The sequence below is a fragment of the Limulus polyphemus genome, unplaced genomic scaffold (genome assembly GCF_000517525.1).
Source record: "Limulus polyphemus unplaced genomic scaffold, Limulus_polyphemus-2.1.2 Scaffold2823, whole genome shotgun sequence".
Lineage (NCBI taxonomy): Eukaryota > Metazoa > Arthropoda > Merostomata > Xiphosura > Limulidae > Limulus > Limulus polyphemus.
The window spans coordinates 133249-148368 of record NW_013668433.1 but is presented as its reverse complement, the minus strand read 5'-3'; the positions used below and the strand labels follow the sequence as shown (position 1 = coordinate 148368).

At 33.3% G+C, this 15120-nt stretch overlaps 1 protein-coding gene across 1 annotated transcript in view; it reads left to right on the top strand.

Annotated features, from left to right (window-relative positions):
* Nucleotides 1-2689: 2689 nt before the first annotated feature.
* The window catches only part of LOC106467997 (NADH dehydrogenase [ubiquinone] 1 alpha subcomplex assembly factor 3-like), a 19962-nt gene continuing 7531 nt past the window's right edge, over nt 2690-15120 (top strand). The window contains exons 1-3 of the mRNA XM_013928393.2: nt 2690-2700; nt 4021-4176; nt 11510-11717. Of these exons, the coding sequence (XP_013783847.1) occupies nt 4055-4176; nt 11510-11717 (330 nt within the window). The 5' untranslated portion in view covers nt 2690-2700; nt 4021-4054. The remainder of the gene's footprint in view (nt 2701-4020; nt 4177-11509; nt 11718-15120) is intronic.

Here is a 15120-nt window from a genome sequence, read left to right as displayed (position 1 = left end):
GATACACTTAACTTCAACAATCGCGCTAAACAAACGCTAAAGCAACGAACGTCAATGATACTCCGACCGCAGATCAATTACTCACTCTCCCCCCCACACATTACATTCCCCTCTTTTATATACCAGCCTACCCTATCTAGCAATTACTAGACCATTCGCCAAGATACGGGATAGTTCTAGAAACAAGAGAGCGTGAGAATTGTCACGTGATCTCGATGACGCAACAATATAATAGAAAGTCAGCAGAATGGAGTAGTGTGACTTGTAAGGGACTTCTTATGAAGGAGCCTTTCGTAAAGGAAACTGTGCTGCACGACATTTATCGAGATGTTTGTTATGAATTTTTGCGCAAAGCTACACGAGGGCTATCTGCGCTAGCCGTCCCTAATTTAGCAATCTAAGACTAGAGGGAAGGCAGCTAGTCATCACCGCCAACTCTTGGGCTACTCTTTTACCAAAGAATAGTGGGATTGACCGACACTTTGTAACGCCCCCACGGCTGAAAGGGCGAGCATGTTTGATGGGACAGGGATTCGAACCCGCGACCCTCAGATTTCGAGTCGAGCGCTTTACACACCTGGCCATGCCAGGCCCTTATCGAGATATACCGTTGTTAGTAGTGGCATGATTAGACATAACGTAATTAGGCTTCAAATTTGTTTTATTATAACATGCTCAACCTCTCTTTAATTCTTCAGGTAACTTAACATTTAATTCTTAACATAATGTATTTCTGCCAGAAAGCTAATTTAAATGAAAAAAAAATCTTCACAGTGAAGCATATACTTAGAGGGAGAGCTGGTATTAAGTATATTGCTGGGGAAATCACCTGAAGGTGGTATTTCTTGCAATGTTACATCAAGGACACTGCAGTAAAAGTTAAATACATGAACATCAGTGATTGCCACATATGAAGAACAAATCATGTTAGAATTCGGAGTTACTCAGGATGGTAGTAGAAGGTTATACTTTCTGCCAGGAAGGCATGTAGTTATCATACTGAAATTATTATCGCAATAAATAACCATTATGTAGAAGAGATGATTTTGTAAAATGAGACACATAGATGGGCAGTATGTGAAATTTGAAAATATTTTAACCAAAACCTATAAATAAGGCAATTGGCAGATACTTGAAAGGGAAACGAGAGCCATCGGAGTCGAGATGCTGATGTCAGTAAAGTACGTGTTGGGTTTGTGGTTCTTGTTCAAGGTTAACCAGGTACAGATGTACCAATGTCCTCGAAGTGATGCAATAGCGGTAGACAAAAAGTTATAACGAAAGTATAATATCCTCGAGTTATTTCTTACGAAATAATGAAGCACGTGATAGAGTTCTGGAACTTTCACAACATCAAGAATTCGCCTTATAAAAGTTGGCCTGAAGCAAGTAGTATTTGTCCAGTCGTCATCCACCATTGTTCAGCCTTCGTCAACCCATCGCAACCAAATTTCATTCTCTTCATGGAACCAGAAAAGAGATACCCAACTTTCGAGTTTATTCTTGTTTTTCATGTAATAAGACCCACCCAGTAGCACAGAGGTATGTCTGCGGACTTATCACGCTAGAAACCAAGTTTCGATACCCGTGGTAGGCAGAGCACAGATAGCCCATTGTGTGGCTTTTTGCTTAGCTACAAACAAACAAATCATGTAAAGAATAGTTTGAAATGCATGAAAAAACAAACTGAAACAGATCAGTAGTTCTACCAGTCAAAATTGTTGAATCCGTTAAGAGTAGTTGATATTGTACTAAAATATATGTCACTGATGTAATAAATAAACAAAACATCTCTGCAACCAAGTTTGGATGTATTTTTATGTATGTTATAATAAATTTCCAGTATGTTGTGACCTGCCCAATCTTTGCCTGAATTTTTTATACTTCAAGCGAGTTGGTGATCTGTACGCCATCGACTGCATATTCCTGTTATCAAGTAAATACTGTTTGTGACGAGTATCTTTTTTCCTGCCGTATCTATTACAGTAATGTTTACAACCCTCGATAATACAATGTCTTAGGGATAATGCATTATCATTTTCATGGTTTACTTGATCTGATGATTCCATCACTTCTAGATTGTGTTTTTAATTGTTTATCTGCGACTTTAATAGATTCAATGTTCATCACCAACTGGAGAGCTCTGAAATGTGCACCTATGTACCATACTTCAGCCTAACCCTCATATTCTTGTCTGTTATGGCATCTATAAGCTGGTTACTTACAAACGAATCCAACATTTCACATGGAACATTTGAATGAAGTAACTGGGCAAGCCTTTCCAAATCTTTCACAAGTTTGGCTAAGTTTTCTCCTTTCCTCTGTACGCTACTTCGAAACTTTTCTTTGGATACTGCATTCTGGTGTGTCATTCCAAACGTCTTAGATAAGATAGCTGCTACCAATGCTTGATAGTTGTTATGGCTCTCAGCTGAAAAGTTGTTTATGGCGTCAAAATTGGTCCATTTAAATGGGCAACAAGATAAATAGTTTGTTTTTCACTATTCTACATTATCATTCTAGAAACTATTTTGAACTGAGCCTGATATGTCTTCCATGGTATTTTCCCATCATAACCCACTAGTTTTTCGACTGGGCAATGCTATCGAATTAGTAATCTAAATTCTGGAATTTGATTTGGTAATGACGTAGTTGGAGTTGTCCAGGAACTGACTGTAGCCACAGATAGCAGCAGTAGTAGTAACAGGTGTAAATCATGTAGGTTCTATTCTATATTTTATAGTAAATTGTGTCTTAGGTTGGAGTTTATTGGACAGGTGCAGAAAGATGTGTGACTGGTTTGACATGTACATTTACCAATACAATTTCCAATTGTTTTATTCTATCATTGGTATAGTGTTGTAATGTGTTCTATCGTTTGGTCGGGTTATTTGGTTATTACTTGATAAAAATAAAGCGGATTCTAGTCCACATAATGATAACGAATTAATTAATTTCTTCGATAACTGAATAACATTTGTAACAGGCTACGTTTACTAGTGAATCTAACTTCAAATATAATGGTAGTCAAATAACTTAACAGAACATCAGAAAACTAATGTACGTCTAACTCTCACAATAGCTTTTTTGGGTGGAAGAATTTTCCTTTGTATCCACAACTTTCACTTTACGGATAAGAGTGTTGTTCTGACTTCTTAACCAATTTGGGTTAAGATTGTGGACGAATTGCTGACCTAAACGCTCGATGCGCTAGTTTCTGTTCTTTCATAGTGAAGACTGAAGGCTCCCCTATTCGAAATATTGAGATATTTTGGTGTATATCGTTTAACAATTGCCCTAAACGAATGATCTTCCTCAGATATGGTTGTACTATATCTTCCGGGTATAATTCTATCCTGTCGGTTTTGCACCATTGAATGATCGGGAATTTACAGTGATCCAAATATATAGTTGCTAAATAAGTCGCTCTGCTACTGCAGCTCAGATATATTATGAAACAACAGCGTATTAAAATACGCGATTTGTTCTTATGAAATGTAATTAACCCTCTGTATTATTTGTTAATTATTGTGTTTTATGTTTTACCAGATGGTACACTACACCTTTGAAAATAGACAACCTTCCTTAAAAACACTACTTAGGAACACTAAATAACGAGTATGCTCGAAAGATTCAATACCATTTATAAATAAATATCGAGTTTTAGCTATATAGAAAGAAAAGAAAGCAGTTTTCTGAAAGCGGACCATACGCAGTTCCAATGTTCTTGGTTTTATCGATTGATTTATATTATCATATGATATATTTTGGGTATTTCACTACATCATTGTACTCCTTCCCTGGTGATTCAGCGGTAAATCTGGGGGTTTATGACCCTAAAAATCGTGTTTCGATACCCGAAGTGAACAGAGAATATGTAGTCCATTGTATAGCTGTGCGCATAACACTAAAACAAACCAAGCTAAATATCAAGTCATAATATACCTCCCACCAATGCTTGATCGTGTTTTTTTGTAATAAAGACCTATTATTATCAACATTTACCTGGCAGAATTACAGAAAATACAGAGGGCGATGTGTATGTTATGATAAAATGACTACTTGCTTGAATAGGTTTGTTTTAAATTTTAGGAGGCAAATATTTAGTTATTCAGCAATATTACCAGGGTGTCGATATCGGAGTTGTTTTACAAATAAAAAATGTTCAATAAAAAGGTGAGGTCTATATATAAAGTGCCTTAAATTATTTATGAATTATTAAATGGTTGGGAATTAATATTAACTATTATAAAAATAAAAAGTGCCACTAGTACTATAACACTAAAAGTAAAACTAAAAGAAAACCTCCAGTAGAGTAGGCCATACTAATGTTATTAGCATAAACCTTGATGTAACACAACATAGTCTAATGCTAACAGTTGCTGACTGTGACACGCTTAAGTTATCAGTTTTCTTGTCACAAGATATGTACTTATCTTGGAATTGGAGTCCCATAACTTTGATTTTAGCATCTGGCCTTCTCTTGTATTGTAATGTCTGCAAGTGTTACTGTTATAGCTACAAGACTTTACAATTCTACTGTTTCCTAGTGGTGGAATGATAAGCTATTTCACAGTTGACATTGTTTACAGTGCCAAACTGATATAGTTTCATAATATGTATTATAACAGTGGCATGGGTGCCCACAGAAATATTTTCAAGGGGGCAAAACATGTATGTAAGAGATCAGCTTTTACAGTGTAAATCAACAAACTAAAAGAATATGTGTTGTGTGCTTAAATGCAAACACAGATTTACAGTTTTAATAAAAGTTACTCAAAATGTTTAGTTTAACTATGATGTTAAGTTTACAATATGTGCATTTTTTTGTGAAATGTAAGGGGACAAATGCCCCCTCTTGCCCCTTCCTGCAGGCACCCATGAACAGTGGCTTTTTACCCATGGGTTTACATATACAGAGACCTTTCTGATGGTACACAAGAACATTTAAAAGATTTAAAATAAAAAATATACTTCAAAGCTGTTGAGCAGACTCTTTGAGTTACCAACATATTTCACTTGCCAGTGCTCAATGTTAGCATATTGTTGACTCAAACTTGAATTATTTTTTATGATTTACAACTATTAATATAAACCACACGTAACTTTTTTAAACAAATTATATGCCTCAGAGGTATGCAACTGACTCAAAGGTCTGACTGAGACTATATTTCCTGAAAAGTGAGTTAGCCTTTGCATTATTAGTGTGAAGAAGTAAGAAATTAATCAAAAATGCGAAATTATAAACTTCCATTATAAAACAACAGCTTTTTATTACTCAATATTTCAACACTGAACTTGTTATTTTTTTATACTATAACACAAAGTTATTTCTAAAAATAGTTTAATTTAAGGGCAACAAAGGACTTGTTGGTCAATCTAGGCCATCTTATCCACTAAACTAAACTTTAAAATAAAACACTCAAAGCCAGATTTTATCACATAAATATATTTCAAGTCTTCCCTTAATCTATCTTGAATTAACTGTCCACCACACCTGATGATCAAGCACCCTGTTAGAAACAAAGTTGCCTTAGCTGAAGATAACCCTTACCCTACCAAAATTAATATTTGTGTCCCAAGTCATACCATTCTCAGATCACCTCTAATTTGTACTTTTTCAGCAGTAACAATTTCAGAGGTCTTAAACCTTTCCATCCTAAATATTATCTTAGTAACTGTTTCCAAACCCTTTCCAACAATTTATTGTCCTTCCTAAGGTAAAACACTCAAGATTAAACACAATACTCCAAATGTAGTTTTACCAGTGACCTATTCAATGACATTTTCTCTTTAAACTTGCATTCAATATTTTTGTAGATACAGCCTAAAATCTTATTTGTACTGCGACGAGCAACAGCACACTGCTTGGATGGCTTAAAAGACTAATTAGATTTTTATTCCATAAAACTCTTAAGGTTATTTCCATCAAAATTATACTTCAAAGTTATAGTTATTTTTCATTAAAAAGCATTTTTTCAAAGAATAAGCCTTACCTAGTAGTTTAGTACAATCAGACAATTTAGAAATCTTGTTGCATATGTAATATAGCAGTCCATATCATTGAGTTAATATAATATAAAAAGTTAGATTTTACTAGAGGTCATTAATTTTGTGTGTGGTAACTCATTTTTGCCAATTCAGTGCCAAGTGTAGATGTTTCTGTGAAACTACACTTGCATATATGAGATTTTTCAAAGTTCGAGTTCTGTTCTACGGTAGTTTTACAGCCACTATCAATCTGCCTGAAGCATAGATAAAACTATACCTGTAACTTAATAAAACTTATTTTGAACAGTAAGAGTTTCCTTTCCAGCTTTACCAAATGTCAGTCAGTCTCATTGAGAGACACTTAAAATATCAAGATTTGAATCATTCTTTAATAGCTATAGCAGACAACTGTTTTACATGTGGCTTTTAATCTGCATTTATTTCAATAAAATATTGATGATTTTTTTGACAAAAGTAGTTCAGAGTAAGCCAACATAAGATCTTCATGTTAATGATACACAACAATGGCCAAGTTTGCATCACCCTAGAATTATCTTATTTTGCTTCATAAAGAAATGAAACCTGCTGAATAATGGAACATTTAAAGGCTGCATGGAAGAATCTAAAGGATAACTTGACCTTTCAGTGCCTCATTGAGTCCATGCCTGAGAGGTTTAACCTTCACACTGCTAAAATTTACTAAAGTCGATTGAACCTTTATTACTGTTAAGTGTGGAAATCGACTCTTCTCCACAGCACCCAAAAACTTTTTCTCTTTACTGTGATGGTCAACAGATCTCCTCTGGTCTGGAAAAGTCTGCCAAACATTCCTTTGTGCTGCCATCTTTGAGCAACATTGGTAAACAAACACAAACAGGACTCAGTTGATCCACCCATGCTAGTGATGGTTAATCGGTTAACTAGTTAGTTGATTTTAGTCGATCAATAAATTGACTTATCAATCAACTTTGTTGAGTTATTCATTAGAAGCAAAGGCATGCTTTGCATACTTTGTAAAAAACATCACTTGTTTATTTATCAACTTAACAGTTAACTGATTGCCCATCACTAGCTTACACCTCATCTTTGCATACATTTTTACTGTATTTTCACCATAATTTAGGTAAATTATGTACCTCACATTTTTGTACTTAACTTCAAAAGTAAAAATTGAAACTTCAACATTGTATTGTTTTGTTTTGTTTCTACATGACATCAAGTCAGATGATGCAAACAAATTATTAATTGTATATATGATTTCCCATCAATACTGACATACATATATAGGTTTTTAGGATTTTTCACAACATTAAAAGATCTAATTTAAGTTGATATAATTTTTTTTTAATTTACCCATAATGATGTATGTTACCACGTGACTGGTCATTCTCACACAATGAAGGCTGTAACCTCTAGCCATCATGCTAGTGGAGAACACTGCTGTTAATTTTTTCTGCACAATGTGCAAAGCTTCAGGAACATTCCTATGTGCAAAGTAGATATTATCTGCTAGAGAACAGCAAAGATAACTAGAACAAAAATAACTTGGTGGTTTTCTGGACCACTTATTTATGCAAAAACTGTATAGAATCAGACTACATAAGAAATTCTGAAAAGAAGGTATTAAGCACATGGTATTCCTGCATACTACAAAAATATGGTTTCTTTAAAAACAAGGACACTTTTTGCTGAAACTGTGTGGTTTGAAAACTTATCTTCTCCCAATTTTATTACATGTTCTCACTACTGTTTGTACAAATAAGTCTTTCACAGTATAAACATAATATGACAAAGGTTTAAAACTAAAATGATTAAAAATATTACCTGAAACTTTTTTTTTCAGTTAAAAGAAGTTTGAACAACATGTTTATAATACAGTAATTATGTTTAATAGATTTTCTACACAATTTGACTGTTTAGGTGATTTGATATGAAAATGCTTTTTTCTTGTATTTATAATTTCTGTTTTGTGCCAGCTGTTAATTTGTTAATATTTTATTATACAAATAGTTAAATAGTAACCGAAGAGGAAAGGGATTTCATGATGCTCTTAGCTTATAAACTTTGATGTAACTCCTTAAATCCGAGCAGACACTGTCAAAGTCTGGCAGAAAATCCTGATTTACCCATTGGACAGTGACAGCATCAATAACATTTATGTCTCTTTCGCTGAAAACTAATCCAAATTTATCCACAATATTAAGAAAATTAAAGTTTTATAAGGTATGGTGATAATTATTAGGAAATTATAAAAATAATTCTGAGAGAATGCACAAAATCTGACAGGTTTTAAAGAGCTTATATGCCTACGTTAACAGCAATAAAAGGAAATAAAATAGTGATAGTGTACCTTTAAGAGGTTTAAATGGGAATCTTGATATGGAGAAGGAATACTTGGATTAAGTGTTAAACAACTACTTTTTGCTAGTATTTGTTTCTGAAAATGTTGATAATGAATTATCTAAGAGAGTTTAATATATTTAAAGGGCTCTTCTAAGATGATATAACTATTACTGAAGAAAATCACGTGCTGGAACAGCTTGGATACATTACTGATAGTAAAGCTCCTTATCTTGAAACTTTAAAAAAAGGCTACGTAATAAGGAGTAAATTACATTTCTACTTTGGCTAGTTATAGCTCACCTACCTGGCTAATTATAGCTAACCAACCTAGCTAACTTGGCTATTTATAGCTCACCTACCTGGCTAATTATAGCTAACCAACCTGGTTAATTTGGCTTAATTATAGCTAACCAACCTGGCTAATTTGGCTTAATTATAGCTAACCAACCTGGCTAATTTGGCTAATTATAGCTCACTTACCTAGCTAATTTGGCTAATTATAGCTCACCTACCTGGCTAATTTGGCTTAATTATAGCTCACCTATCTGGTTAATTAGGCTAATTATAGTTAACCAACCTGGCTAATTTGGCTTAATTATAGCTCACCTATCTGGCTAATTATAGCTAACCAACCTGGCTAATTTGGCTTAATTATAGCTCACTTATCTGGCTAATTTGGCTAATTATAGCTCACTTACCTGGCTAATTTGGCTATTTATAGCTCACCTACCTGGCTAATTATAGCTAACCAACCTGGCTAATTTGGCTTAATTATAGCTCACTTATCTGGCTAATTTGGCTAATTATAGCTCACTTACCTGGCTAATTTGGCTATTTATAGCTCACCTACCTGGCTAATTATAGCTAACCAACCTGGCTAATTATACCTCACCTACCTGGCTAATTTGATTTTGTACATGTCCTTTCCACTAGGTTTTTAATTCTAGAGAAATTCAATCACAGCGTTACTTTAAGTCTAACCTTTTTGAGTATCTGAGTTGATTGGAAATGATTTTGAGCCAATGAAAGCAAGGAAAGTATAACATGCTTTGTGTGATCATACATTACCTTTTCAAGCAACCATTTCTGTTCAGATTGTGTTTGAAAAAAAAGCCATAAATGTAGGAAATGGAGTTTCTGGTATCTTTATTTCCAAAGTTTACTAAGGAAGTATGTCCCTCAGTTCCCTTTAGGGATTAGACCCAGATGTCACTTAGCCTGACATCTGTTGTTAGTAAAGTACTGGAATCCATTGTTAGAGATCACTCGGAAAATCACTTGAAAGGTAGAATTTGGTGAAAGATTATCAGCATGGCATTAGAAAGGATTTTTTTTGTCTCTCTAATTTGATAAAACTATTTGATATTGTTTTTACTTGACTGGATGTAGTTATTCCTGCTGATTTTGTGCGTCTAAACTTCAAGAAGGCTTTCCATAAGGTACCTCAAAAGATGGAATAAAAGTTGGCTTGAAGACTGAAAAGAAATACTGTGCAAAATGGACACCATTCTAATTGGGAATATGTAAAAAATAAGTATCTTTGTTAAGCCTCACCTAATAATACATGTCAATAGCAAACTGGTTATGTTCTTGACTTTGAAACTTGTGTAGCTAAAGTAGAAAATTGAAAAATGGTGCTGGATGAACTTCATCTAGCGCTGGAATCTTTTTCTTGTATTAAAAATATGTTGGTTCTTAGCTTTCATGCTACTGGCTGAATAAATGAGTTACAGCCTTCATTGTGTGAGAATAACCAGTCACGTGGTAGCATGCATCATTATGGGTAAATAAGACTTTTTTTTTTTTGGTGTACGGAACATTGGATTAACATAAGTTCAACCATGTGTCTGATATAAATTAGAGGTGAAAGCTGCTGACTGATTCATTGGTTCTGTTGAAGATGAATGTCCAGTGTTAATGTAAAAAATAAAGATTGTGTTTCTCTTTACATTACACCTCCATGAAAGCTACTGACTGATTCATTGGTTCTGTTGAAGATGAATGTCCAGTGTTAATGTAAAAAATAAAGAATTGTGTTTCTCTTTACATTACACCTCCATGAAAGCTGCTGACTGATTCATTGGTTCTGTTGAAGACGAATGTCCAGCATTAATGCAAAAAATAAAGATTGTGTTTCTCTTTACATTACACCTTCATGAAAGCTGCTGACTGATTCATTGGTTCTGTTGAAGATGAATGTCCAGCGTTAATGTAAAAAATAAAGATTGTGTTTCTCTTTACATTACACCTCCAGTCTCTTTATTTTCTTGGCTTAAACACAGATTCATTTTGTAATTTTCCTGTTAAATCCTCCTATTATAAAGTGAACCTATCTAATACTCTTGTGGGAATCACTTTCAAATGAAAATAAAAAAATAGTTAAATCCCTGCCATGCTTTTGCAAGGCACATAAGGCTGATACTTTCATTTTCCAGTTGCAAGTGGCACAAGCAGATGAGAAAAGTGACACATTCCTCTTGCATGGGATGCTAGTCCATTACAGGTTAACCCCCAGCTAACAACTGGTACCCATCATACAGCTGGGTAGTTTGGGATAAAGTGCCTTGCTGAAAGACACAGCAGCACAATGCAGGCCAGCCTTGAACTCACAGCTGTCCAACTAAGAGTCCAAAATGTCCTATTCATCTAAGAATACCACATTTTAATTACATTTATAAAAGGCATTGTAGATGTTTTTTCGGTATTTCAGAAGCTTTGAAATAAGAATGCTTTATAACTCTGATATTTTGAAATATTGCGAGTTTGCTAAATTAACTTCATACTGATAAACAAATTGTATAATATTTATTATGATTATTAACCAATTGTGAAAGTCCAGATATGTTTAATGACTGACAGTACTACTTATAAAAAAAATTATACATCAAAAGTAAGTAGAAAAAAAAAAAATTGCCTTTTTCTGATAACTATAAATATTTTGTACAGATGTAACATGGTAACAATTCACTGCATTAATGAGCATAAAGAGTGCTTAGGGATTTAGAATAAGACTTATCTACATTTGTTGTTTAGAATCAGATTTCTCTGCATTTGTTGTTTGATCAAGGGATGCATTCCAGTTTGAAAGTATATAAAAATATTTTTGTAATTGTTTTTATGATGGCTTACTTTGAGGTAAATAAAGGCATTGACTTTAAAATTATTTTTTATATAGCAAATTAGAATCATCTACTGGCACATTAACTACATCCCGACATTACAGTTATGAAGGTGATGGTAAAACAACAGTTACAATTTTGAACAAAGAAGAAGATGAAGGGATTTTAATTAACAGCTACAGCACCGTAGGCTTTCGACTTAATAATGGTATATTTATATTTGGGCCAGTAGCAGTATTTCCTCGATCTGTTTTACAATGGAATGTAAGTACTATGTGTCATTTTCTACGCTCAATAACTTTTGTATATTATTATAATGTATAAAGTATTATTTAGCTCTTAGCAACTGTCATCAGATTTTATGGTCAAAAGTGTCTTAATGACTAAAATGTAACAGCTTTTGTTGGAAACCTTGGTGCTTTTGATTCTGTTGACTTTTATCATCTATAGGATAATTTTCATTGTTAATGGTTTAACATCACATCTTTACTCATCAAATATAATGTTATACCACTGAATATTCTACAAAAGCATAACAACGCTGATGTTCTGTATTTCCACTCAGTGTTATACCGTTGAATGTTCTACAAAAACATTACAGATGACTGATGTTCTGTATTTCTACTCAGTGTTATACCATTAAATGTTCTACAAACACGTAACAGATGACTGATGTTCTGTATTTCTACTCAGTGTTATACCATTGAATGTTCTACAAAAACATTACAGATGACTGATGTTCTGTATTTCTACTCAGTGTTATACCATTAAATGTTCTACAAACACATAACAGATGACTGATGTTCTGTATTTCTACTCAGTGTTATAACCATTGAATGTTCTACAAACACGTAATAGACGACTGATGTTCTGTATTTCTACTCAGTGTTATAACCATTAAATGTTCTACAAACACGTAACAGATGACTGATGTTCTGTATTTCTACTCAGTGTTATACCATTGAATGTTCTACAAACACGTAACAGACGACTGATGTTCTGTATTTCTACTCAGTGTTATACCATTGAATGTTCTACAAACACGTAACAGACCACTAATGTTATATATTTCTACTCAGCCTTACTAGCCATTAAGTTTCTTTTGTAAACCCTCTGAACAGTTTTTAGATAAAAGTCAAATAAATTGGTTTATATTCTTTAATATTATATATTTAGTTTTAATGTAACTTAATTTTAAGTTTTTTTCCTTTATTTTACTTTCGTGGAAGATTAGAATAGAAGAGAATACTGAGTTTAAAGGTGAACATAATGATAACCACAGCTATTTTATTGATTAAATAATTTTTTGAGGTTTAATGTAATACGATCATATTAATTTTTTTATGGGTAGTGTTCAGGTAGATTCACCATTTTTATATTTTAATTTTTGTGTGTGTGTTATTTTTAAGTTGATTTTTTTGGGGCGGGGCTAATTCTATATGTTTGGGATTTTACTTATTACAATGTGCATGTGTAGGTAGAAATGGTGAAAGAGTAAATAGTGTAGTTTGAGCTGTGCTATGTGCAGATTGTAAGCCATCTTTAAAAATAGTGGGTTAAGCTGCAACTTAAGAAATTCTAAGTGATTTTTTGTGACTTTGTAGACTTATTTGTTGAATGCTATAAATCAAAAGTGTTGAGTTATGGAAGTAAATATATATTTGAGTTTGTCACTTTTAATGATGGAGAAAAAATGAAACTTTTTTGTCGTTGGTGTTCTATAGCATTATCCCAAAGTGAAAGTTGAAAGCCCAAAAAAATAAGCCGAAAACAAAGATGCTGAATTAATTTCAATTCTAAATAAACAATAAGCCAATAAAAATTATGTTGAATTAATTAAGTGATACAGTATGTGGAAAGGAGATGTTATTGTTTTTATTACGGCACAGTTTTTCAATCATCATGCTAAAGTTATAGGTTGTGAGCCTCGAACATTTTTTTATTCACATCAATGGAGCTTCAGACTAAAAGAGTTTGGGAACCACTGTTCTACAGGATGTGCTAATGAAATAAACTGAAAATTGTGTATGCATGCAGTGTAGCCACAGGAAAACTATGAATAAAAAGTGCTAACCAGAAAGTGCTTAATGATGTTGTTGAGAGGACAGTAGTGTTGTAGCAGGAGCTAAAAAAAAGATGTCATGTTTCTAATCTGGTGTGGGTTGACCCTGTGGTAGAGCTCTGGAATTTGATTCTTGTGCCGTAACTCTAAATGTTCCCTCTACGTTAAAATGTGGGCACATTCACATTATAAGAGTGACGATGATTCCCTTAGTGTTGATAGTGAGTAGTAGGATGCTGTAGTAGTAGTAGCTGCCTTCCCTCTGATAAGGATGATGGAAAGTAGCTTCAGTGTATTTGACAATAATACAAAAAAATATACAAGATACAAAACTAAATATTTGTTATCGTGTTTATGCTTTTTACGAGCTGAAAGAATGATTACAGTTATACTTGTTATAAGACATTAGTATTAGGCCTATTACCTTTTTAAACCTACATTTTTTATCAAGTCACTTAGGGATTTTCAAGAGTTAGAAGAGTGTACAGTAATAGTATTCCAACCACATTATATTTGTCATGTCCTTTGCCAATGACGTATTTAACTCAATTCAGTGCTCTTTAGGCCTGCTGGGATATATGGTATATAGTGTTCCAATCACTACTGTGTTTATCATATCCCAACTGGCCTGAAGAACTCCGGATTGAGTAAAACTCGACGGCATTGGATATGACAAATATAGTGTAGTTGGATACTGTTATTATACACTCTTCTAATTCTTGAAAATCTCTAAGGGACTAGATATAGAATGCAGTGTTTAAAAAGGTAGTAGGCCTAATACTAATATATTATGAAAACTAAATACTGTTTGTAATATATACCTGTCAGAGCTAATGATATTAGTAATAACAAATCTGAGGAAGCATTATAGAGAGCTACTTTGAGGACAGAAGTTGTTATGTAGCTGTTTTAAGAGTTCCTTCCTGTGTTTGGTATACACAAGAACTTTTGAGCAGTGTGAAGGGATTACACAATAGATCATGGGAGCTGTGTCTGGATCAATAGGCACACTGATTACATGGCTTTAAAGCTGTCTGTTCTTGTTGGCTTCATTTGAATAGGTTTATAAACAGTAATTATGGAAGCAGAAGATTACTTTATTAGGGAAACTATTTCAAGAAGAGATGAGATAAATTTTGCTAAGGGGAGATTGTTATGTATTTAGAAAGATGTTAAACAAATAAATCGGACAGTTCTACATAGTGATGGAGTAAAATAAAGCTTAGATTGTTATGTATTTAGAAAGACGTTAAACAAATATATTGGACAGTTCTACATAATGATGGAGTGAAATAAAGCTTAGATTGTTATGTATTTAGAAAGATGTCAAACAAATATATCGGACAGTTCTACATAATGATGGAGTAAATAAAGCTTAGATTGTTATGTATTTAGAAAGATGTTAAACAAATATATCGGACAGTTCTACATAATGATGGAGTGAAATAAAGCTTAGATTGTTATGTATTTAGAAAGATGTTAAACAAATATATCGGACAGTTCTACATAATGATGGAGTAAAATAAAGCTTAGATTGTTATGTATTTAGAAAGATGTTAAAGAAATATATCGGACAGTTCTACATAATAATGGAGTAAAATAAAG